Source organism: Symsagittifera roscoffensis, chromosome 5, assembly GCF_963678635.1.
Source record: "Symsagittifera roscoffensis chromosome 5, txSymRosc1.1, whole genome shotgun sequence".
Classification (NCBI taxonomy): domain Eukaryota; kingdom Metazoa; phylum Xenacoelomorpha; order Acoela; family Convolutidae; genus Symsagittifera; species Symsagittifera roscoffensis.
The window spans coordinates 53,466,762-53,490,841 of NC_087066.1; the positions used below are offsets into that span (position 1 = coordinate 53,466,762).

Below are 24,080 nucleotides of genomic sequence, written 5' to 3' on the forward strand. Positions count from 1 at the left end.
GTTCCTTGTTGTTATTTTTTTCAAAAATTTTCGTTTTTTTTCGGCTTTTTATGTTTAGTTTATGTTGGCGTTCCAAATTGAATTGATGCAGTTAGTTGGTTTTATTAACTTCATACAAATTCAAATAGCGATACTTAATTTTTGATTTTATCAGCCTAAAGTCCATAGCTTTGCCAATATTTAATTTATCAAAAACTAGTTAAAGGGGCTAATTAAAGCGCAGTCGAAACGCTTAGGCCTTTGCTCTGATACGAGCAGTCTTGCTTAAATCAAGTCGCGTGCATCGAGCTACATTGTTCCGAGCACCTAACATGCGATGAAACTTGTATTCGGTTTAGTTTTATTTTCACGCCGATTCAGGTACAGCAAAGAAGTATAATCATAAGGAAACAGCAATAACATCTTAAAGTAGTGAACGCGTTTTTTGCAAGATTCTACAGGTGCCTAAAATGCAAAGCTTACGTGAGGCGTCGAAAATTGTTTTTTTTTCTTCAATTTCAGATGTCTAAGTTCTTTGCTCGGAAGCGAAAGCCCGAATTAGGCACAGCAGGCAAGCCAACTAAAAGTAAACTCCTGAAACCGAGCAGCAACATTGGGAGCAAGAAAGTGAAGAAGAAGGATTTTGAAGACGAGGTGGTGACTTCGGACAGCGACTTGGACGGAGGCTCACTTCCCCCGCCTGAAGACAACGAAGAGGAGGCTGAGAATGAAGAAGAGACTAATCAGCAGACAAAACTAAGACTTGCAAAAGCATATATTGAGGAAGTGAAGGAAAAGGTACCTGTTTTGTTCTTTCAATTTGAGTATAAAAAAGAAAAATTATTCATTCTAAAATTAATAAGTTTCGGAAGTTGCCATAAAAGCGGTTAAAGCATCAGCAATTTTTTTTACTTCAGTAATCGGCGACTAAAATCATTCTATTGGTGGTGTCATAATACTTGCTGAGATGTGGGCTTTGGAAAGAAATATTGCAATATGATTATTACGCTTGCGATTAGCAAGCGTTATTAAAGCGGAATGTAGACTTTTTTTGGGTTAACAACTAGTTTAACAAAATCGGTTGAATCTTTTATGGGTTGGTAATAGGTGGGTGGGTACTAAATTACTATCAACCACTGGGCGGGAACTAGTTACTACAGGGCAGTTTGAGGGGGACTTGAAACTTGTTAAAGTTTTTTATTACAAAATCCTTTTTTTTCGGCTCAACTGGTGTCTGCTCAAATATTGTCATCCCTGTTTCCGCTTCGTAAAATTGTTCAGTTTCTAATTTTAATTTCAATTGTCTTGCTTGGCTTGTTTGCTTTGAATTCCTATTCAATAAAAACAGGTATTATGAAAATGTTTGAAATTGGTTTTTTTTTTGGAAAATTTCATCACTTCGCAAAAAAAATTTTTTCTTAAAAATCCTTTTAACGATTTTCAAAAGTGGTATCCATAGAAAAACCGCTTGTATTCTTTTGTGCTTGCATACTCGCCTGGGCTCTTTTTGCTTTATCACTTTGTCTGCGGCCTTCGAAAATGTCTGTGGGGGATATTTGACCGATATTTCAGATTTTTTTGTATTTTCAAAAACTAACCTACCAAGTCAGAGATTTTTGTTTCAGTGAATAGAGCAAACCTTTCCGATTCGCACAATTCTCATTTCATTTAATAGAGAAACGACGGAGGTTTTGTGCAAAGTCCAATTTTTGAAATTACGCATTTTGTACCGCATCAGTATAACATTCAAAAAATATCAAACACCTTCATGCCGATTTAGCTGGGCCCTAAGTGTGCTTCATTGGGTTATGTGAAAACTTTGGTTCACCTAGTTTTTTTTCAACGTTTTTGTTTCATATTTTATGATTGTGTTGTATCGCAAGTGGAGCGAAGCTCGGCTTCGCCGCTGTGTGCAAACAACGTGTTCATAGCTGCGAGGCACTTTTATTCCTCTTGCATGAAGTTTTCGAAATTTTCAACCAATTGACGCCCTTTAAATGGTCGAAAACTCCAAATTTATTGCTTTTTTCTATCGAACTTTTGAAAACTGAGCTCTGATTTGTTGTAAAATTTTCGCAAAATGTGTCATTCGCGCATAAGGGATGTCCCCTGACTTAATCAGCAAAACAGATAGTAGTGCAAGAAAATATAGCATTTTCGCGAACGACAATGCCTTTTTTCACGAACGGCAGCCAATTAAGTCAAAGAATACTCGGCAAACAGACACACCCGATAGTTTCGGCAAAGTGACCTTTTGGATTTTTCTACATGCCACCATGATATGTTATAGGTTCGGCTGGGGTTGACCTCAGATCGCAAACGACTACACGGGGACGAATCGGGAGGTGAGAGCTCAGATGACAATTCCGACGAAGAAGCTCAAGTGGGGCTCGCATTACGGAAAGAAAGTGCGCTCAAGTCAGGACAATTGCAACAAGAATATTCTAGAATCTTTACTGAGAACGAACCAAAAGAAGTGCAAAGATTCACAGGACATAAAAATTCTGTTACATGTGGCTGTTTAAGTGCAAATGGCCTTGAATTATACACAGGAGCGAAAGATTGTTCTATCATCAAGTGGTGCTTGGTTAAGGCAGAAAGAATATGGCGGATCCAAGGGCAAAAAAAGAAAGCAAAAGACAGAGTTTGTCATAAATATCAAGTGAACAGTATTGCTGTTTCTGACGATTCAAAGTTTTTAGTTTCTGCAGGAAATGACAATGAAATTTTCATATGGAATCCTTTAAACGGAAGTTTGGTGACTAAGCTTAAAGGTCACCAATCTAGTGTGATCTCTTTGGCGTTCAAGCCGCATAGTTATCAGTTGTTCAGTACTTCTAAGGACAGATTTGTGAAGATTTGGCAGGTTGACGACGAAGTTTTGCTCGACAATTTGTGCGGTCATGAAAGTACAGTAAACTCAGTTCATGTTTTCTACGAGAATCCGGTAACAAGTGGAGGAATTGACAAAACGATACGACTTTGGAAAGTGGCAGAAAGTTCGCAACTTGTTTTTGTACATTCAGAGTATGTTGATTGCGTTTTGTGTTTGAGTAGAGAAACTTTTGTGTCTGGAGATTGCGCAGGTGCGCTTTGTATCTGGTCGACCAAAAAGAAGAAGCCAATTTTTAAACAGCTGGATGCACATTCGCCCAAGTGGGTTGCTAGCTTAGCTACTTTGCCTTCTTCTGATATTTTAGCATCGGGCTCTTCTTGTGGAGCAGTTAAACTGTGGAAAGTTATAAAATACGTGAAACTGCAATTGATTCGATCGGTTCCAGTGACAGGTTTCGTCAATTTTATTCTGTTTACCCCTGATGCGACAAAGATGATTTTGGGTATCTCAAAAGAAAATAAACTGGGAAGGTTTGAAGTGATTGAAAACTGTAAAAAATCAGTTATGGTGTATCAATTTACAGCTGCTGAGTAAGACTGTCAATGAATTGTGAATTGATCTTATAAAAGGTATATAAAATTTTAAGTTTTGTTCTTTGGTTTTCTTCTGCAAAACTCCCAAAAAGCGGTTTACGTTTTTTTAAGTGATATAATTGACATACTTTTAAAACGGCGTCAAAAATTATGCATTTTTTATCAGTGGAAAGATGTGATGAGAGGATCTGAATGAAAGCCAGAACTTAATCCTATTCGATAATAATATTAAATTAGGCTTATTCGACTACAGTTTTCTTCGAAAAATGAATAGAAAAAGTTTTCAGAAATGAATAGAAAAAGTTGTCAGCTTTTTTTTCAAAATCAGCTAACAGAGCATACCCGAAGAATAGGCTCCTCGCCACTTTCAGTGGTCGGAACAATACTAAAAAATTTAAAACACTAGTTTCGGTAAACAGGCTAAAATAATTTTAAACTCATCTCTTACATTTTGGAACTACACCAAAAAAAATTTAGGTCTCGCAATCAAAAAATCCTAATGATACAATTTCAATTTGTGGTATTTGTATGATTAGCAATTTTTAGCAAACGTTTTTCTAATGATGTTACACTGATTATTATGCCCAAAACAAACAAAAAAATAAAACTCGACTACATCATTTGAGCAAATGTTCTAAAATTTTGTATGACTAGCATTTTTTCAGACCTAGGGCATGGAATTAATGATAAGCTTTTCCGGTCTATGGAAGTCAACCCGGGTTGCTAGGTATTTTCTTTTTTGTGCTTCGTTTTGACTGTTTGATTATCAATTTAAAAAGGCTGAATGTGAAAGAAATATCGAATATTGTTCTTGATTCACAAAAATGAAGCTGTGGCGACACGAAATTAATTCATGATAGTTTTTCCTCCGTCTCAACTCTTTCTGCGAAGTTTATTTAGTATTAACCAACTTTTTTTGCACCGCTTTGATTAATCACCAGGGCTTTTCTAAGGCGGAATTATCATTTAATAGCAAATATCTTTGCAATTTCTTTTTTTTATTGATACAAACAAGTTAATGTGCCGGTTACGTAAAACTAAATGAAAAATTTTCTACATTAAGATTTTTTCGTTCATTTTTTCGTTTGTTTAACAATATCTTTTATTGAACTTGGTAAGAACCTCCGTCTCAACTCTTTCTGCGAAGTTAATTTAGTATTAACTAACTTTTTTGCACCGCTTTGATTAATCAGCAGGGCGTTTGTAAGGCGGAAATATCATTTAATAGCAAGTATCTTTGCTATTTCTTTTTTTGCTTGATACAAACAAGTTAATGTGTCGGTTACGTAAAACTAAATGAAAAATTTTCTACATTTGAGATTTTTTCGTTCAAAATGGCGAGGCTTAAATGGTTTGGTTTTGTTCAACAATATCTTTTTTGAACTTGGTAAGAACCTCCGTCTCATTTATTTCTGCGAAGTTTATTTAGTATTAACTAACTTTTTTGCACCTCTTTAATTATTCACCAGGGCGTTTGTAAGGCGAAAATATCATTTAATAGTATAAATCTTTGCTATTTCTTTTTTTTGCTTGATACAAACAAGTTAATGTACCGGTTACGTAAAACTAAATGAAAAATTTTCTACATTATGAGATTTTTTTGTTCAAAATGGCGATGCTTAAATGGTTTGGTTTTGTTTAACAATATATTTTTTTGAACTTGGTAAGAACCTCCGTCTCAACTCTTTCTGCGAAGTTTATTTAGTATTAACTAACTTTTTTGCACCGCTTTGATTAATCACCAGGGAGTTTGTAAGACGGAAATATAATTTAATAGCAAATATCTTTGCTATTTCTTTTTTTGCTTGATACAAACAAGTTAATGTGCCGGTTACGTAAAACTAAATGAAAAATTTTCTACATTTGAGATTTTTTCGTTCAAAATGGCGAGGCTTAAACGGTTTGGGTTTGATTAACAATATCTTTTATTGAACTTGGTAAGAACCTCCGTTTCAGTTATTTCTGCGAAGTTTATTTAGTATTAACTAACTTTTTTGCACCTCTTTGATTATTCACCAGGGCGTTTGTAAGGCGGAAATATCATTTAATAGTATATATCTTTGCTATTTCTTTTTTTTGCTTGATACAAACAAGTTAATGTACCGGTTACGTAAAACTAAATGAAAAATTTTCTACATTATGAGATTTTTTCGTTCAAAATGGCGATGATTAAATGGTTTGGTTTTGTTTAACAATATCTTTTTTTGAACTTGGTAAGAACCTCCGTCTCAACTCTTTCTGCGAAGTCTATTTAGTATTAACTAACTTTTTTGCACCGCTTTGATTAATCAGCAGGGCGTTTGTAAGGCGGAAATATCATTTAATACCAAATATCTTTGCTATTTCTTTTTTTGCTTGATACAAACAAGTTAATGTGCCGGTTATGTAAAACTAAACGAAAAATTTTCTAAATTTGAGATTTTTTCGTTCAAAATGGCGAGGCTTAAATGCTTTGGTTTTGTTTAACAATATCTTTATTGAACTTGGTAAGAACCTACACGTCCGATGAAAGTTTGAAAATACCTCCGACACTGTTACTCTGTTTCTACTTTTTGTTTTTTATTTTTCATCAATTCAAAATTTTAATTTAAGTTGAGAAATTGATCATTCATTAAAAACTTCTTATCTTTGAACAGTTTTTTTTTGGTTTTTAAAATATTCGAAAAAAAGCAATTTTTTCCGTTTTTTACTCCTTATTCTTTTGCGTAGTTCTATATAGTCAAATCTGTTGTATGAATTGCTAAAAGGCTAGAAAACGGCATGAGTGTGCTTGTTCTTGAAGTTTTTGAGACGTATTTTACTGTCATTTTTATTAACATTCGCATGTTGACTCGCATCAAAACTGTCATTTATTTTTTTTGCTAGTGAAGCAAAGATCCGCTTCGCTTGGTTAAATTTATTTTTGTTAATATAAATTATTTTGTTAATGTTTAATCTAATCACTTGAATTAACTGTATCATTCACTGGAAATATTTTTTGGTTTGTCTGCGTTTTAATTTCGTATTTATGTTGGTTGTAAACCAGCTCATTATTTCCGAATTTTTTGGCTGAAGACTTTTATTCGGTTTAAAAGGTATCGGCTGATCTTATATCGGCTTGGTCGCCTGGTATTGCGTCGTTTGAAGAGAATTGAAAATCTTTCGTTCGTTTTTGTGCGGGAATAGCTATGTGAAATTTATCAAGTAGCTGTACCTAGATTTTTGATTATGAGTTTCTGTTTCAACTTCCTAGATTTTCGAAAAAAAACTTGAAAAAACTAATTAATGGCCATAGTATGGAATTTTGTGATCTCTATTTGTTTCAAGAATGATCAACTAGTTTTAATGCTGCTGTGTTCATTTTTTTTAAAGTTTCATTTTCTGTCGCAATTAGAAAGAATGGGCGAAAGCCAACTGATCTTGCGCTTAAAAAGAAGAACGCTGATTGCCAAATTTTTTAATTCAGCTTTAAGCAACTGCAGAGTTCCCTACGTCACTCTTACACTACTCTTTGCTCTGTATGATTGATAACATTTTTTGTTCTCGATATAAAGCTTTTTTCCCTTATTTTTAGTTTTCTATGAACGTAGTGAAAACAAAAATAGGTCGTGGTCGTGTTCACTTATTTCTTGTTGTTTTCACAAAAAAATTCAAAAGTTGCTCACGCACATCTTTGATTTTCTGCGGTTTGACTGGAGTTTCTTAAGGTTCAATTCGAGTTCATTTGCTACAAGAAGGAATTGTAAGCTCTCGATTATTAAAGTTCAAATGGCGTAAATAAAGCACGATTGACTGTTTCAAAATTGGATTATAATTTTCCCAATTCCCTTTGATATAAAAACAATAATTGATCCTGTTTTCTGAATTTTGGTTATTATTATATGAAAAAATGTTGACCAGGAAATTTTTTTTCCAAAGCTCGCATACTTTTTTTGCGGTCGGTTTTTCTTCTATCGGCTAAGTTTGCATTCCAGCTCAGCTTTTGGCTGGAATCATCTCAATATGATTATATTTCTCGACTTCATCTGAATTTTTAGTTTATGGCATCTGATTTTTGATGGTCTGATTAATCAACGTTGCAGTTAATCATGTTGCAGTATAATTACCTAATGCAAAGACTGATATCTGCTTGCTGTGAAACAGTTACATAAACAAGTATAGAATACTTCAATCAAATATGTTGTTGTAGTTTATTTTGAGGTTCAAAAATTGTCTAAAATTTATTGTTTTGGAGCATTTTCATAACGTTTGCCCATTTTCTTTTTGTATAATTTTCTCTATTGCCGAATTTTTTTCATATTCATAAAGCAATTGTAAAAATGTTTGTGTTCTTAAGGAAACTGAAAAAAAAACAACTGTTTTTTCTGAAAACGTTCTAAGTGGAAGTTTCTCGGAAAAAATTGCCTGGCCTTAATGCATTTCGAGTTTTACTGAAAAAAATTGTATCCTGAGAATAAATTTTTTCGGAGCTTGAACAAAGTTGAAAATTTACGTGCAAATAAAATAAAAACAAAAACCTTCCGGCATAAATCAGTGAGTTTTTACTTCGTTCATTACCATTCAATTTCATTTGCGAGAGTAAGTGTATTTGTAATCAGCAATAAGATTTTTTTTCGTTAACATATATTTTTTTAAACAAAAATAGACTTCGTGTTAATATGTAACATCAACATCTTTCAGGCCCCTTCTCTACTGACGTAGAGGTAAAACACAAGCCTTGCGAAGAGTACGTGTGATTTTCGAGTCCCGACCGGATCTTTTTTTTTTCTAGATATGGAAATTGAATATTTTCGTGAGGAATGTTCGCGAAATATCGCTTGTGAACTTATTTTTTTGTCAGTCTCATTTCCACAGCATAATTTATCTTCGAAGCATCATTCTGCTTTTCATTTCAGCAATTGAAACTGGTTCAAAATCGTTCTGTATTTTTTAAGCTTACGAACTCTGATTCTGTTTTATTATTTCTCGTTTGTTTTTTTTTCTCGTAAATGGGAAAGGCTTATGCTCTATTGACATGGTTACCTCATTTTGCGTCTTTGAAGGGCAAAAGTAGACTGTTATTCCATTGTGTTTTAGAAGGAAAGACGCGTTAAACTTTTACAATTCAAAATTTCCGACGAAACCATTGTTTTCGGCTCAACTGGCGTCTACAAGTATTGTCAGCTTAGTTATTATTCGGTAAATGAATATTAAAGTCGTTTTAACGGTGCTGCTTATGCTTTTTGATTGACGAATGTTCCCAAATTGACTATCATTTGGGCCAAATGAAATGAAGTTTTTTTGTAGTTTTTTTTCGAATTGAAAAGAGTTTTTGTCTAATTTTACGATTCGGAGCCCAAAAGTCTATGTTTTATCATATGGACTCTGTTCAAGAGCTCCACTTCGTACTGTGTTAACCCTGTGAAAAAATGTCAAGTCTTAAGGTAGGGTCGTTTTATTTGCAAATTGTATCTTCTCCCCGACTTCAATGTAGCAAGCGCCGTTCGGTTGCTCGATTTTCCTTAAATCTATTATTTATTTAACTGCGGGCTTCACTATCTTGCCATGTTTAAGTTTTTTCAACGTATTATTTTTGCATGTTTAAGCTATATCGTATATTGCAATGGTTAAGGTTTTTTTCGATTTTGCTGTTTAAATTCAGTGTTTATTTCATCAAATTTGAAATTAGCAACCCAATAGTTGGATATTGTCAGAGTTTTGCCAGGTTTTGCGATTCTGGTCTCCATATTTGAATAACCAAATCCTTTTAGTTTACGAGATAGGCAATTTTCGAGATTTTTCAAAAGTTTCTAGAAAATTTAATTAAAAAAAAATTTCTCAATTTTTGAATTTCTTACCCTGTAGTTGGATGCTGTCAGGATACTCTCAGGCGTTGCGAATCTGGCCTCCAATTTTCATTTCTCAAATCTCTGTAGTTTTCGAGATATGACGTTTTTATGATTTTTCAAAAAATTTTCAAAAACTTAGATTTTAAAAATTTCCAAAACGTTGAAGATGTCAATGCTGTTGTTGGATATTGTGAGGGTACCCTCAAGGGTTGCGAGTCTTGCCTCTGATTATGGCTGCTTAAGTCCTTGGAGTTTTGGAGATATGACGATTTTTATGATTTTCTCCGAAATTTTCAAAAAACTTGAATGTTAAAAAATTCCAAATTTTTGAACATCTCAATCCTTCAGAAAACTCAAATTACAAAATATTTCGTTAAAGTGAAATTACCAACCATGTAGTTGTGTACTTTCAAAGATTGCGAATATTGCCATCAAAAAAGACTACTCAAGTTTTGATAGTTTTCGAGATGTGAATACCTTTTTTTTTAGAAAACTTAAGGTAAGGTTTTTCAAAATTTGAATTTCTCAACGTTGTAGTGGGCTACTGTAAGAGTACTGTCAGGAGTTGCTAATCTTGCGTCCAAGTGCGACTGCTCAATTGCTTTCAGTTTCCCAGATGTGACGTTTCTTTGTTCGTTTTAAATTATTCTAAGAACTTATATAAAACTTCACAAAATTTTATGGTTCTACAAAATTTGTATAAAAAACTTGAATAAAAACCTCTGCAAAATTTGTAATTACGAATCCTGTAATTGGGTGCTGTCAGAGTTGTTGAAAATTCGAAGCACCGGAGGTACTTTACACGCTGTACTTTTTAAGGACACCCATTTTGGACCGATCAACGTAATTTTTTTTTCTATTTTGCTCTTAGGTTCTGTTTTGAGTTTCAGAAAGAGCACAGAAAATGTGTCTGATTGGAATATATGTGTGTATATTGGGATTTTTGTGAAGATTCATGAATTTCTTGTTTTACAAAGGCATTTTAATTTTTTAATTGATACAATGAATTGGGTTTCAAGAACTTAGGCGGAATTTTCCAATAGTGATTACTACAAAAAGTGTGACTATTTTTTTTCTCGTAAATTATTTGATAAATTTTCGCGTAATCACTAAGAATCGATGAATAGGGCTTTTATCTTTTAGCTAATTGTAAGTTCTTTTTAAAATTAAAGTGGTTCTTTTTTGAGCCCTAAAACGTGTAGCTCTTCATTTCGTGTTGTGTCGAAAAGTTGACCTGGAACTTTGCAATTATAACAATCAAGTTCGTGTTTACATCACATGTTTGCGTCACAAGAATGAAAAAATAATATAATTTTATGTACATATTCACACTATCATTGCACTGATTTTTACAATGTAAATTGAATGTTGTTTACTAAATAAGATTAAATTGCACGAGATGATTGAAGAAATCGAACATGATTTCATTTAAACCTCCAAATTGTTTTTTTTAGCATTTGAATGGTAAATTTGATGAAGAAAATAAGTGATGAGCAGCCACACGCTTTTTGAAATAGTGAATTTGACGAATACTTCGACAGAAAGTTCTACAGTGATAGAGCTATTGAAAGACTTAAAGCATAGGACCAAGTTAACATCTTCCCCTTCCCCCCCCCCCCAAAAAAAATGTTTGGGGGGAGGATGCGGGCTGTTAACTTGGTTCTAAGTTAGGAATTTTCAGCCAATCAGAATCAAGCATTTTACATGCAGCGCTTAGCACAATTAATGTGAATTAAATGCTGGGGTGGAGTTCTTGACTTGATACAAAGCATTTTTCAAAATAAACAGATTTTTCAGGGAATAATTCTTAAAATAAAAATATAGCATTTCAAAATTTTAGTTTTTTGGTTTAATTTTAATAAGTTGCTCTGTTTGTAATTTCAATGACACCATATACAGTTAAATGTTATCCTTGTTTTGCACACGCAGATTCTTCTCAATTTGTTCACGCAGACTTGTTCACGCTCAATTTGTTCACGCTCAATTTGTACACGCGGAGTTAGATGTTTATTTTTGAGTGAACTAGTCATCAATCATCCAGCTGGCAAAGGAGTGCCACGCCCCTGTTGATCCAATGCACGTGTGACTTATCAGTGGGCAATTCTGCCGCCAGTACGAAGTTGGTGCTGTGTCCTGTGGTCGAAAGTTCTCCCTTGCGTAAGCCGGTCTTGTAGATGGGGCATTTGTAGATATACTGTGAGGAGCTGCTTGCATCCTCGTTCATTCGGGGAATCACCCACATCTATTAACAAGATATAATTAATTAATTGTCATTTCTTCGGTTCGCATAGGATCTATGAAAGAAAGGCCATCCAGCCTGTCTAAGCATAGTCCGTTTTTCTTATTTTTTCATATACGACACCATGAACAAATAAATTTTCATAAACATTCATAAATTTTAATTCATCTAATTCATTAATCATGAATAATCAAACTGTCAAAAACAAAATTTACAATTTGCAGTTAGGCTTGAGATTGGAGAGTCACAAAGCCAAAGAGAGTCTTGTTGAAGGCTTACCCATAAAATAGTAAAATTCAATGACAGCACTTCAATTCAAAAAGTTAATTGAAATATAGATGAATCAAGAGGAATTTTCAAATGAAAAAAAAATAAGATATAACGCGATCAATTTCAATTTATTCATTTTCAATTTATTTATTCCTTTCAAAGTCAAACCAACAGATTGGAGAGGTGACGCGATCACATGCTTATTAAAGCCTAAAATAAGAACTTGGTGCAAAATGATTTAACTAATTACCATGAGAGAAACAAGTTTGTCCAGCTCTTTCAAGCAGGTAATCCGGTTGTCATTTTTTCAACTTACCTTCCTTGACTCCATTAATTTTTTAATGTCATTTTCAGGTTTTTTGTAGCCATTCAAAAATTATAAAATGCAAAGTTTTGAAAATACATAGGCGCAAAAAATTTAAATTCCTAAATAGCCATTTTCAATATTTCGAAGCTACGGTCGAAGCATTGACTGTAATTGATGAGAAAAGCTACGGATTTTCACATATCTAAATTGTGTATTTATTTTGTAAAAAGTCTTGAAACTTGTTGTTCCGATTATTGAAAATGGGGAGGAGCTCTAAACTTCAGGCGCATTCCCTTTTTTCACGCAAAATCAGGTACCCTAAAAAATCACCTGAATGAATCATGTAATAAACCATCTTAAGCAATTTAGTCGAAAGTTTTCTTCTATAGTCTGAATCACGACTAAATATCTTAAAATAGTTTACTACATAATTCATTCATGTGATTTTTTAGGGTACCCGATTTTGCGTGAAAAACAACACACCTGAAGTTAAAGCTCCTACTCATTTTCAATGATCGGAACAAGATTTTTCACAAAAATAATAACACAATTCAGATGTGTCTTAGTTTTTAACTAGATTTCCATAGCTTTTGTTATCAATTATAGTGAATGCTTCGACCGTAACTTTGAATAATGGAAAATGGCTATTTAGGAATTCAATTTTTTTTCGATGCGTATTTTCAAATATTCTGCATTTTGCAAATCGTAATTTTGAATTCAAAAAACTTGAAAACAATATTAAAACATTAATGACGCAAGGAAGGACTCAACTATATTTACACAAGCAAAGCCTGTGTGATACTATGACCTCTTTTTTCCAACCTAAGTCGCAAAGTGTTCTTCAATTGCAGTATGTGCATAGACCATTAACCAGCTATTAAGTACAGTCAATGTTAAGCATATTAACACGGACTATAATATTACAAATTGCACTTTAGCCTCAAGGTATCATTAATCTGTAGCGTAGAGGTAGAAGAGACCCGAAACAAAATAAGAGGGCTGAAACCCGGGCAGGCTGGGATAATTTTAATGAAATTTTTTGTATATTAGTTAACATGCGTCCGCTCTATAAATTGGGGCATATTAGTAGGTAAATTTTTTTTCGGTACTGCTAATGCGTCATAATTGGCTGGCGTCACTCAGGAATTATACAGACTCACAGTTGGCGTGTGTCACTTAAGAAATTATCCAGACTCCAAGTTTTACTCATTCAGTTTTTTCCAGTAGCGTTTTTGGTCATATATTTGCTTGTGTATGCGAAGTGCAACTTCGCCTCTGTGAACTATATTAACGGAAAATTAAATTAAAAAACTTTCAAAAAGTTTTCGCTGCGTCCAGAAAAACCGGTCTAAAATTTTTCAGGTTTAGACCGTACGAGTCGGTAGGTCTCAATATGATAGGCTTATATTAGTCTAATTTTTATAATTCGAGTTAAGCCGTGAAAATTTAGTTTTACACCAGTAAAATTAGTTTTACGAAGTTTTATTGCACCGTCAGAAATATTATTTTTCGATAGTTTAAACTTTCACGGCATAACTTGAATGATAAGAATTAGGCTAATGTAAGATTATCATATTGAGACCTAACGACTCGCTCACTTTACTAAAACTCAAAAATTAAAAAAAGGCCTTTAGTTGAAATCTTTTCATCACACCGCGAATAAAATCGACGCAATTTGAAGTAGTGTTTGAATAAAACAACGACACCATGTAGTCGGAAAAATCAGGGCTATTTGTACAGCAACCGACTATCCTTGTTCGTTTTCTATTTGGTTGTTGAATTTTTGACCTTTGTGATACCCAGAAGGGGAAATTGAGCAAAAACAGCGCTTAACTTTTAGAATTCTCAGTGGAGCTAAAAATTTTTGATCCAGTTTTTATCAAACTGTGTTGGTTTTATCGATTTTTTTTGAGATACTACGTTTTACCCGATGCTTTTGCAACCATCTGTTGGGTATTTTTGATCTTACCACTGGCATTTTGACGTAGAGTTCTTTGGGCGTAGACTCGGTTAGCACCCACTTCTCGTGATCCCATGCCGCACCCTCCAGAAACAAACCCGAGACGTAAACTCCTTTTGACTAAAACCAACATTCACTTAATGAAGAGGGACCTACTTAACAATGCCCTAGTTGACAATCATTCAAGAAAAGGATGGAGATTGTAAAGTAGATGAGGTGCTCGAGTTTTCGACCAAACAGAATGCAGCAAAATTAGAATTCTCAATACAAGCTCTAGTGCTAAATTTAGTATATTTATTTATAGGAGTGGAGATTCTAGGGGTGGAGATAATTTAATTTTATGGGGTGGTGGTTTGGTAAATACCATGGGGGGAGAGATTATAGTAGATGGAGTAGCGAGTTTAGGGGGGGTAGCGAATCTCCCCGTTCGTATTTTTTTAAAACCTCCATTTTTGGATGGTCGACCCTAAAATTTTTACTTACTCGCCTTACTCTCCAATACATTCTAATTTTACTCTCCATTACATTCTAATTTTCAGTAGGAAGCGCGCTCAGAAAAAAAACATAATTTTTTGGTAAAAACTTTCCACAAAGCACCAAAACGCGTTTTTGGCCATTTTTCCAAAACTTGCTTGCACCATAGAAAACTTGGTTGAAATTGGGTCTTATAGTTATTTGGAAGAGCTCGGAAAATGAATTTGGTCGACTTAAAAAAAAGAAAGAAAAAATTGAGCAGATCCATAAAGTGCTTCCATGTGCTAATGAAGGAATTTGACTTTTTTCTAATAGTTCAACTGCTGTGGTTTGTTATTGTTCCCACCACTGAAAAAGGAACGGTCTAAGACCTCAGATGTGATTTCCCAAGCAAAATCAGTTATCTAAAAACAGTGCAGATGAAGTCCCATGAGATATCTTAAAGCTCTTTCATTCGTGATTCAATTGATATTTCTAAAAGGAGGCTCGGTGGCAAAAAAATTTAGTTTAAAAATTTTGCCGCGTAGGAAAATTTAGAACAAAAAATCTTTCTTCTATCATTCGTATTGCTTCGATCTGATTTGCCTAAATTTTGGGTTCTTCTACTGACCGGGCGTTTTTCCATCTGGTTTGCCTAATTTTTGGGTTCTACTACTGACCGGGCGTGCTTCGATCTGGTTCTCGCTCCTCTCAATGACCTCGTAGTTGAATCCCAGATGGTCGATTGGGATCTTGTGGGCCCTGGCGTAGTTTTGCAGAGCACCCGTGAAGAAAGACTGGGTGAAAAAGAAACCCGACAGCCAGAACACGTTGGGCTGGCCCTGCTTGCTCCACGTCTGAAATTAGCAAAAACGGATCATGGCCTTGAACATTTGAGATTGCGAAACTTTTTAGTTAGTTCGAAGTGCTAAGAAAGTCACCATTATTTTGGTGATCCATAAAATCTGAGCGCTTTCAAATGAGAAATTGACTTATCTGTGTATAAATTGAATGCCCTCCGTTTAAATAAGGTTTTATTTACGCACATTTGACAAAGGTTTCGTTTAATTTTACGAAAATTTTGTGATAAAATTTTCGGAAGTTTAGAGAAACTTTTGCCGAATGTGCGGAAATGAAATGTTATTTGTACGGACGTCATTTAAATTTTACCCAGATAGGTAAATTTTCCGTTTCAAAGCGCTCAGATTTTATGCTATAATATAATTGTGACTTTCCTATCACTTCGAACTAACTGAACAAATTGTCACTTGGCACACCAGTCGCTTAGCATACTCCGTTTTCTTCTAAAAAAAATTAAAACGCATAGCTTTGCAAACTATTATCAGGGTTGTGAATAATATACTGCTTTGAAATAAATTATCCACAACCTCTTTAGCCACACTTAGTCATTTAAATTATTTTTTCAAGCATGAAAATGCCAGATATCTTTGTATTCAGGTGTGTTTTTGTTTTTTCTTTTTTTTTGCATTTTTTAATTTTTTTTGTTTTCCACGCAAAATCAGGTACCACAAATGTTTCATTGGAATGAGTCAAATGATATATCATTTTAAAGCTCTTTCATTTGTGATTCGAACATTTTTTAATAGTTTTTCCCTGTGTTTGAAAACTTTTTCAAACAGGTTTGAAACTTTTGAGTTTTGTCTAATTTTGAGTAAGTAAAGCAATCGAGTAAAGTACGTTATAAAAAGTGACTACTTACGAGAAAAAACATGTTCTTTTTCAAAGGAAAACTTCATAAAGCGCAAAAAGTTTATAAAGTGCAAAAAATTTGGAAACAGTGTAGAAACTTTGTTCGACTTTTTTAAAATTTTGTTTCTCAATTCCGATGACTACTGTATTCGATTACGCCCAAATATGGAATCTTTTACACGTTTGTCTAATTCTACCAGCAAACGACGCACAAGAAACGACACTAATATGAAAAAAAAAATGGTTGGAACATTCTGTGCCAATTAAAGGCTATCCTTATTTTATACAAATATATTTTTACGTGAGATGTAAAAAACGTGATCTTGTAGACTTGAGCCCATCATTGAAGGTTTTTAGACGGACTGGAAATAGTTATTGTCAAATACTGTCGTCAAAGCTGGTTAGCTGTACATCTTTTTTCTTTTTTAAGTGAAATATTTTTAAAACAAAATCTCGGTGTACACTGCAGCTGTAAATATTAAATTTCCTTTTTGTCGTTTGAAACTGATTTTTTTTTGAATAAGACCTAGTTCTTTTTTCGTATTTTTATTTCGGACATGAATTTTGTGTCATATATTTTTGCATCGCAAGTCGTGCGAAGCTCCGCTACGCCTCTGTGTCCTATTTTTTTTTGTTGTTTTTGGTGTGTTTTTTTTAATTCGGCTGTGGAGGTTGCTGTTTTAGTTACTTTTTTAACTTGCATTTTCCATATACGCCTAGTCAATAATTCAACAAAATAGTATTTTCTTTGACACTTGGAGCCAACTTACATAATTGCAGTCCCAATCTTTCAAGCAGGCCATGTCGCTTAAATATACCAGTCGCTTAAGATTCTCCATTTTGTTTTCAAACAAAATATTGCCTAGCACTCTATTTTTTCAAAAAATATCACTGTTGCTTTTTTTCATTTCATATAGTGTTTATTACCTGGCAAAATAATTTATTCGGCATATTGGAAAATTGTTTTGCTATTTGCATTACAGTTAGTTTTTTAAACTAGCCAGCTTGCGAGCGTTAGTGTATTAGTACGAACCTTCTTTTTTTTCTAACTCAACTCCCAAATAAAAGTATTCAGTGAAAGTGTCCACTTGTATGAAAATTTCTCTGTAGTATTGGAAATTGCGTAGCATCTGTTCTCTGCTTTATTTGTGGCTAGTGTTCGCTATAAATTAAACGTCCGTGGTAAACGTTAGTGCATGAGACGTGTATGTCTAGGTTGCAGTAGGTTGTAGGTTTAAATCCGAGACGTAGATGAATTTATTTTTGCTTAAGATACTAATGTTTTTATATTATAATCAGAGAGCGGACAAAAAGTACAATTTTAGTTGTTAAAAAAGTTTTTTGGTGGCCAATAAAGTACTGAAATCTTCAATTTTTGTCGTATAAACGCATGACCCAACATTTTATCACATCATTCACAAGTATTTTTGGAATCACGCAGTTTTTTTAAATTGTTTTTTTCAGGATAAATTGAGGCAAAATAATAAGTTTTTGTTGGCTTTCTTTTACCTAATGAAATGCGAAAAGTAAAAAAATACCTTTTCTCGCTCCCTGATTATTTTGCTATGATAGAAAGCTAGGTGTTTGCTAGGTGATTTGCTTTTAGACAGATTCCAGCATGCTAAGCGACATATGTTCGATAGAAAAAATGACTATGCTTACGGACTGGTATGTTAAGAGGCCCGCTCCTTTTTCAAGTAGATTTGTAAAACGAGCAAATCTAAAGCTCAGGACATAGTTAACTTTTCTTGTCTCACTGAAACCAGTTAAGAATAATGAAGTGACTGCGAATATATATGAATGTTGGCCCACTTTGTTGTTGTGCATGTTTTTTTGTGAGATGTCACTGTAAAGGTGTTTTTTTTCGCTGATAACAGAAAAATTATTTAATTTCTCTTTTTTTTCTGGATTGCTTTTTTTTCGTGTGAATTACCTTGAAGAACTCTATTCGGTGTATTAGATCTATAATGTAGCTGGCCAGTGGTTTCGTGGAGGGGTAGCTCTTCTCCTTCCACATCAGGGGAACCCTCCCGATCAGCACCGAGTTAAATACCTCTTCTATTGCCGCACTCTGAACCACATAGCCTGCAAAACAGCGAGACGAAAAGAGTGTGAAAAAATCAGCCAAAGTATAAACGAACCGGAAATGCACAGAGTGTACAGAGCCCGCCGAAAAGTTACATCATAATTGTTACATAACTATTTTCGGCTGGTTTATATACCACCTGACCAAAAGTGTAACGAAAGTACAAGTATGATAGCTGATAAGATCTCTATAAAATTTAAATAAGTGCCCGAAGATTTTTTTGCTGAAAGTTTTCCAAAACAGGGCGAGCTTTTGTTTAACTGTTTTTTGAAATTATCTTAAGAATCGCTGGATCCATCTTTCATACTTGCTTTTTTCAGGGTCTCAACTGTCATTCTTGTTTTTAAATGAATGTCAATCAAATCCAAGGTCGTTAATAGGTCTGCTAGCTTTAGCTCTGAGTGAAACGGCAAAAACCTGATTAAAGCACTTTTTGAACAAATAGCGTAATATGAATATTTGTATTCCTTCAAAAAATTCAATCCTAGGAGAGATCGCAAAATGTACCCGGGTTGACCAAAACTTCTTATCATACAATTTCCATATATGAGAAACTTCTTGTCATACAATTTCATACAATTCCATACGTACAGAAAATTGTATGAAAACTCTATGGCAAGCATTTTTCCATCGAAAAATGTTTGTTTGCGTACGAAAATCGATTTGCGGTTGAAAAAAAAACAAAAAATTTTTGGGCCAAATTTTCAAAATTACTTTCAAAAAAATGCCTGTCATACAATTTCCATATATGGGAATTGTATGATAAGCATTTTTTTCAATAAACGAAAAACTCAGTTTTTTATCACCAGATTGTTTTATTAGAATCAAACAGCCACAGAAAAGAGTTTATACCAGTTTTCAACCATTTTTAGAAATTGTATGAAAATTGTATGGCAAGCATTTTCCCACACACTTGATGTATGGAATTGTATGATAAACATTTTCGGTGTATGGAGGTCAACCCGGGTATGGACAAAACACCCGTGATTTATAGGCTATTCATTATCCACGAAAACCGCGAAGGTTAATTTTTGAAAAACTTTCAAATGATTATTGGTGACATTTTCAAAACAGGTCAGTAAATATAGCCAGGTAAAGTTGAACGCAAAGACCGGATTGCTGTCTGAAAAAACATGAAGAGTTAAACTGACGTCTGTAAAAATAGTGGAGGATAAGTGAACTGACCGAGTATTGCTTTTTCCATCTCCTGTAAACTGCTTTTGATCACAGCGATGAGTCTGTTGTAGCGAGTGAGCTCCTGCAGTAGTACTGTGTTCATAGACTCATCATACTGCACCGGGAACTTGAACTGCAAAAATCAGCCAATCAGATTTGAGCACAGGCCTTGCAGGCCTTACGGACTTGAATTTCAGCCAATCAGATTTCAGCATAGTACATGCAGGCCTTAAGAACTTGAACTTACCATTTACTTTTTTTATACATGGGCCGAACGCTCCCTTCACACGTCACTACTATTCATATAATGGCAAATAGGTGATATGTCTTTTTTGGCCAACGAATCTGAACGAAGTTAATTAACCCAAAACTACTCCTCTGAAAGTCGTCGACAATCAATTTTTTAATCATTTCAACTCGCAAAAAAACAGTGTTAGAATCAGGGGCGGATCTAGGATTTTCTCGAGGGGGGGGGGGGGGCGGATTTTCAAAAAATTTTCCAAAATTTTGACGACCTTTTTTTTTTAGGTCGACCAAATTGATTTTTTGAGCTCTCCCAAAGCACTGTTTTGCCCCTATTTTGGCAAAACTTTCTGCGCCGCAGGAAAATTTTTTGAAAAAATCAGTAAAAAAGGCGTTTTTAGGCACATTTTGGAAAATTTTGACCAAAAAAATTGCGTTTTTTCGGCGCGCGCTCCCCCCTCAAAATTAGTAAATATTGGCGCCAAAGGCGCTTTTAGAAAAATTTTAGGGTCGGTCGGCCAAAAATGGTTTTCTTAAAAAGTACCAAAGGGGGGACCCTTTGGGTCGGCAGGGTGTCTAAATCCGCCCCTGGGTAGAATCTAATTCAACTGAAAACGTTTTTTTTTGGCGGATCTCTAACTATATCCCCCCTCATTTTGCAAAAGGGGGGATATTCATCACTAGGTATAAAATTTTCATATGCTTAGCCGTTGATTTATTTCTTTATAGGGGGTGTATTCGCTGCTAGGTACTCTAGGGGGGAATAGTTAAAAAGATCCTTTTTGGCTAATTAAGCAGTTTCGATACGGTCTACCCAATCATCAGCATCATGTTTAACTTCAGCATTCAGCTTCAGAAATAAAGAAAGATTCAGCGACTCGGGTATTTGAACCCGCGACCTTATGCGCTTAAAACATACGTTGTAGATGTTACTTACTGCGACTTCCTCGACTTTGAAGGGGACGGGCAGTTTGCCCAGAATGTCCTTCGTCAGAATCAGGGCATTCTCAGTACTCCCGATTGGACTCACATTGCCCTGTAAAAAAAAACAAATAATTCAAACCTTAATATCAAAATTATAATTTTTGGGTTGCTTTGAAGACGCCTGATCAATTGAATGAGAAACAACAAAGATTTCCAACAAAATCAATAGTGCAAGTTGTTGGGGACCATTCTGTGCTGGGGAATTATAACCGATGTATAAACCTTTGCAACCTATTGAATATTTCTCAAAAAAATATTTTTCATATTAATAAAATATTAACACAAACTTGAAAATAAGAACAAACCAAGTTAAGGAAGAATGATCGCGTGCTAACTCACTTATAAAACAAAGTGCAAACTCACAAAATTGAACTTACCAAGCGGAAAAGCTATTGAGCAAAGTTATTATACATGATTGAGCTTCCCGGAGACAAATTAAAGCAAATAGACTATCAGTCAGCCAACAATGGATATGTCTAAATAGTATTAAAGGGGATCCTTTGGGTCGGCAGGGGGTCAAATCCTTGAGAAGTGGGGGCGTCCCCATCCCCCCCCCTAAACCCGCTGTTGCAAATAGATGTAAGATAGTTTATGAAGATTCTTTGCCTGAAGAGCCAGCCACTTTCTTTTAAACTTTAAAGACTTCTCATGAAGGTGCTTGAATATGGTCGCGTGAGTATGTAAGTGCATTGGCGCCATAGTGATAGAAACAGTGTTTCAACTTCAGTACGGTGGCATCCTTTGAATTAAAATCAAAATGAACCGCTCGCTCGCTCGCTTGTTTAGTAAATTTTAAGTTAATATACGAACCCCACCCTTTGAATTGAATAGAAATTGATTAAAAGGTTTGTAGAAAATGGATGAGATTTTTTCAAGAAAAACCCGAGATTAGTTAGTGGTAACATGCTAGCTTTTACTTGTTTCAGTTCAGCAAATTGTGGTTAAAAATTTTGTAGCATAGAAAAAAATCAATATTTCCTCTGCATTGGGTTTTCCGGGCGTATAATTATGATTGTTCCAAGGATTGCTCCTCCAAGGACCCAAAGGAAGTTCCAGCGGGACCGGGCGGGGTATCATCCTAAAGCCTTCAATTTGCAATTCCAAAAATATACTCCGGAAAATCCAATACAGAGAAAAACCGATTGCTTTCTTCCGGAGACTAATTTAGGGTGGAATGAAAACAAAGAACGTTTTTTTTTCATAGATTTTTTTTGTTATTTTTTTGGTTAATTGGTTATGTTTCAGAAGCTGAGGTTACTGCAAGTAGGTCAGAGTGTTGCCTTCTTGCAGCCTGAGTAGCAGTAACCTTAAATCTTTTTGAGCATATTTGAATATTTGATTAATAGTTCCGGCACCTTCACGAAGTAACTAGAAGGAACTATGGCGTAGAGTAAACAATTATTATGAATAAATTGTTTTTAAGCTAGTACTTCAGTAGTGCTTGTTATAAACAGCATTTAAAACCATTAAACATTAGCCTGTGAGATAGTAATGAGACCTTCCGGTCCGTTTTCAGACTTCTCCGAGCAGAAAACAAAATAAATTGTTTTCATAATAACCTTCGACTTTCATCGGTATCGACCAGAACGCAAAAATTTAAACAAGTACGAGCTTTCGTTGACAAACAAAGAGTAAATATAAAAAAAAATCCGTTGAGATGTTATTTCAAATTTCCTAGCTGTGTATTGTGTTCAATAACTATTCATTGTTCAAAAAAAAGTTATCTAAGTGAAGGTGTTTTTTTTTCGTTTGTGGCTGTTTTAGACATTTTCTGGATAAACTCATCCCAATTTAGTCCATAGTTAAAGATATAACTGAGCATATTTCTTAACCTTATATGGAGTGAGTTTTTTGTTTCAAAATTTGCACCAGTCGTTAAATTTTTCGAGTTTTTTTTATTGTGATATTTAACTCAGGTCCTCATCAGTTACAAGGTTGCGTAAAGTATCTACTGTTTTTTTGGATTATTTTATTTAAGGTTTTAAGGTCTCATAAACGTGATAGGGTATCCTTTTTTCAACTAATTTTGAATACTTTAAGCAAAGTTTGGTGGTAGACAAGCGTGGTATCATAATAAATTCCTGCCAGCCGTAATTCGGATTCAGAAAACTAATTTTTTTAAAAACTGCCAGTCCAGGAATACTGGTGTAAATTTTTGCGTTTTGTTTCAGATAATTAGCGTGGTCAGAGCATTATGCAATACTTGCACAGCAATGGTACTTTCTGTTGTTCTCTCCACTTTACAAAATGGGAAAGAACTATGGCGTAGGGCTTTTTTACAGTCTATTGTCTCCATGATAGAAAAATTGTAGTGGTCAAGTGTCAAACAGTTCTCTCAGTGTCGAGAAAAAATCGAGCGGCCCATCTACACTCTCCTACAAAATCGAAAAAAATATTGGTCATTTTTGAATTTTTTCAATTTTTTTTAGCGTTGTCGGAACATTCTGGGATACGTGCACAGCGTGCCGCTATCCTTGTTATATTTCAATTTTTTTTTTTAATTGAAGCCATATTAGCGTTGCAATCTTAAGCTCTCTCCTCCTGCTGTCTTAGAAATCGACTTTTAAAAGCAATTTTTCCAAGGTTTGCATTAGCAGGAAGCAACTTGCATCTCTTTAACTATATCCCCCCTCGGGTACCTAGTAACGAATATCAGCCCCAATAAAGAAATAAATCAACGGTTAAGCATATCAGAATTTTAAACGGGGGGGGATATAGTTAAAGAGATCCAGCAACTTGAAGTAGTACCTCCTTGGGAAGTGTTTTAAGGACTCCCTCAAACAACTCTTTCGTCTCCCGATTGGCCTTGGCAATGTCTGCGTTTTCGTGAAGCCCGAACACTGTGGGGTCGTTTTGGATCGGCAGTTGTTTCACGTAGTCCACAAATGCAGCGTGTTCTCTCGCCTCATCTGGGATGTAGTAGCTGGCTGAGTTTGAACTGAATCGGTAGCCTGGCTCTTGGTACACCTGGAAAATTATCAAATTCTTTTGCGCCCTAGGCAAAAAACCAAAAAAAAATCGAGCTGTCAACTGCTTAGAATGAACTGCTTTATGGAACATTCTAGAACATTCTAGGAAAATTCTAGAAGAACCTTGTGGTTGTAGAAGATAGTGAGGAGGCTGTTGATGAGCACTCGGTCTCTCTCGTCTGTGACTCTGCCTCCGTAGTTGCACTCTCCCACCAGGTACAAAAGAGCATCTATCGGGATCTTCTCGTAGTCATTCAGAAACATCTAGAACATTCTTCAATTCAGAAACATCTAGAACATTCTACAATTCAGTACGCTAACAATCACCAGAACACATATTAATTTTCCACTCTAACCCTCTACTAATATACTAAACGCTTCAAAAATTTGACTTACGATAAAGTTTATTCTGTTTTTTTTTATCAATCGGCGTTGTCAGAGTTGATCAAAACATTCTGATATACTTTA

General features: G+C 34.7%; 2 protein-coding genes across 2 annotated transcripts in view; one reads left to right on the forward strand and one right to left on the reverse strand.

Annotated features, from left to right (window-relative positions):
* Positions 1–278: 278 nt before the first annotated feature.
* Positions 279–3,473, forward strand: LOC134845853 (U3 small nucleolar RNA-interacting protein 2-like). The gene is made up of 2 exons (XM_063862951.1): positions 279–777; positions 2,270–3,473. The coding sequence occupies exons 1-2, from the start codon at positions 502–504 to the stop codon at positions 3,407–3,409; spliced, it is 1,416 nt and encodes a 471-aa protein (XP_063719021.1). The 5' UTR covers positions 279–501; the 3' UTR covers positions 3,410–3,473.
* A 7,009-nt stretch (positions 3,474–10,482) lies between these two features.
* LOC134846236 (dynein axonemal heavy chain 3-like) overlaps positions 10,483–24,080 on the reverse strand; it is a 174,034-nt gene continuing 160,436 nt past the window's right edge. The window contains exons 83-90 of the mRNA XM_063863505.1: positions 23,736–23,876; positions 23,392–23,610; positions 20,597–20,695; positions 19,426–19,549; positions 18,088–18,239; positions 15,125–15,301; positions 14,001–14,111; positions 10,483–11,457 (exon numbers count right to left, since the gene is read on the reverse strand). Coding sequence (XP_063719575.1) covers positions 11,245–11,457; positions 14,001–14,111; positions 15,125–15,301; positions 18,088–18,239; positions 19,426–19,549; positions 20,597–20,695; positions 23,392–23,610; positions 23,736–23,876 — 1,236 coding nt within the window. The 3' untranslated portion in view covers positions 10,483–11,244. The remainder of the gene's footprint in view (positions 11,458–14,000; positions 14,112–15,124; positions 15,302–18,087; positions 18,240–19,425; positions 19,550–20,596; positions 20,696–23,391; positions 23,611–23,735; positions 23,877–24,080) is intronic.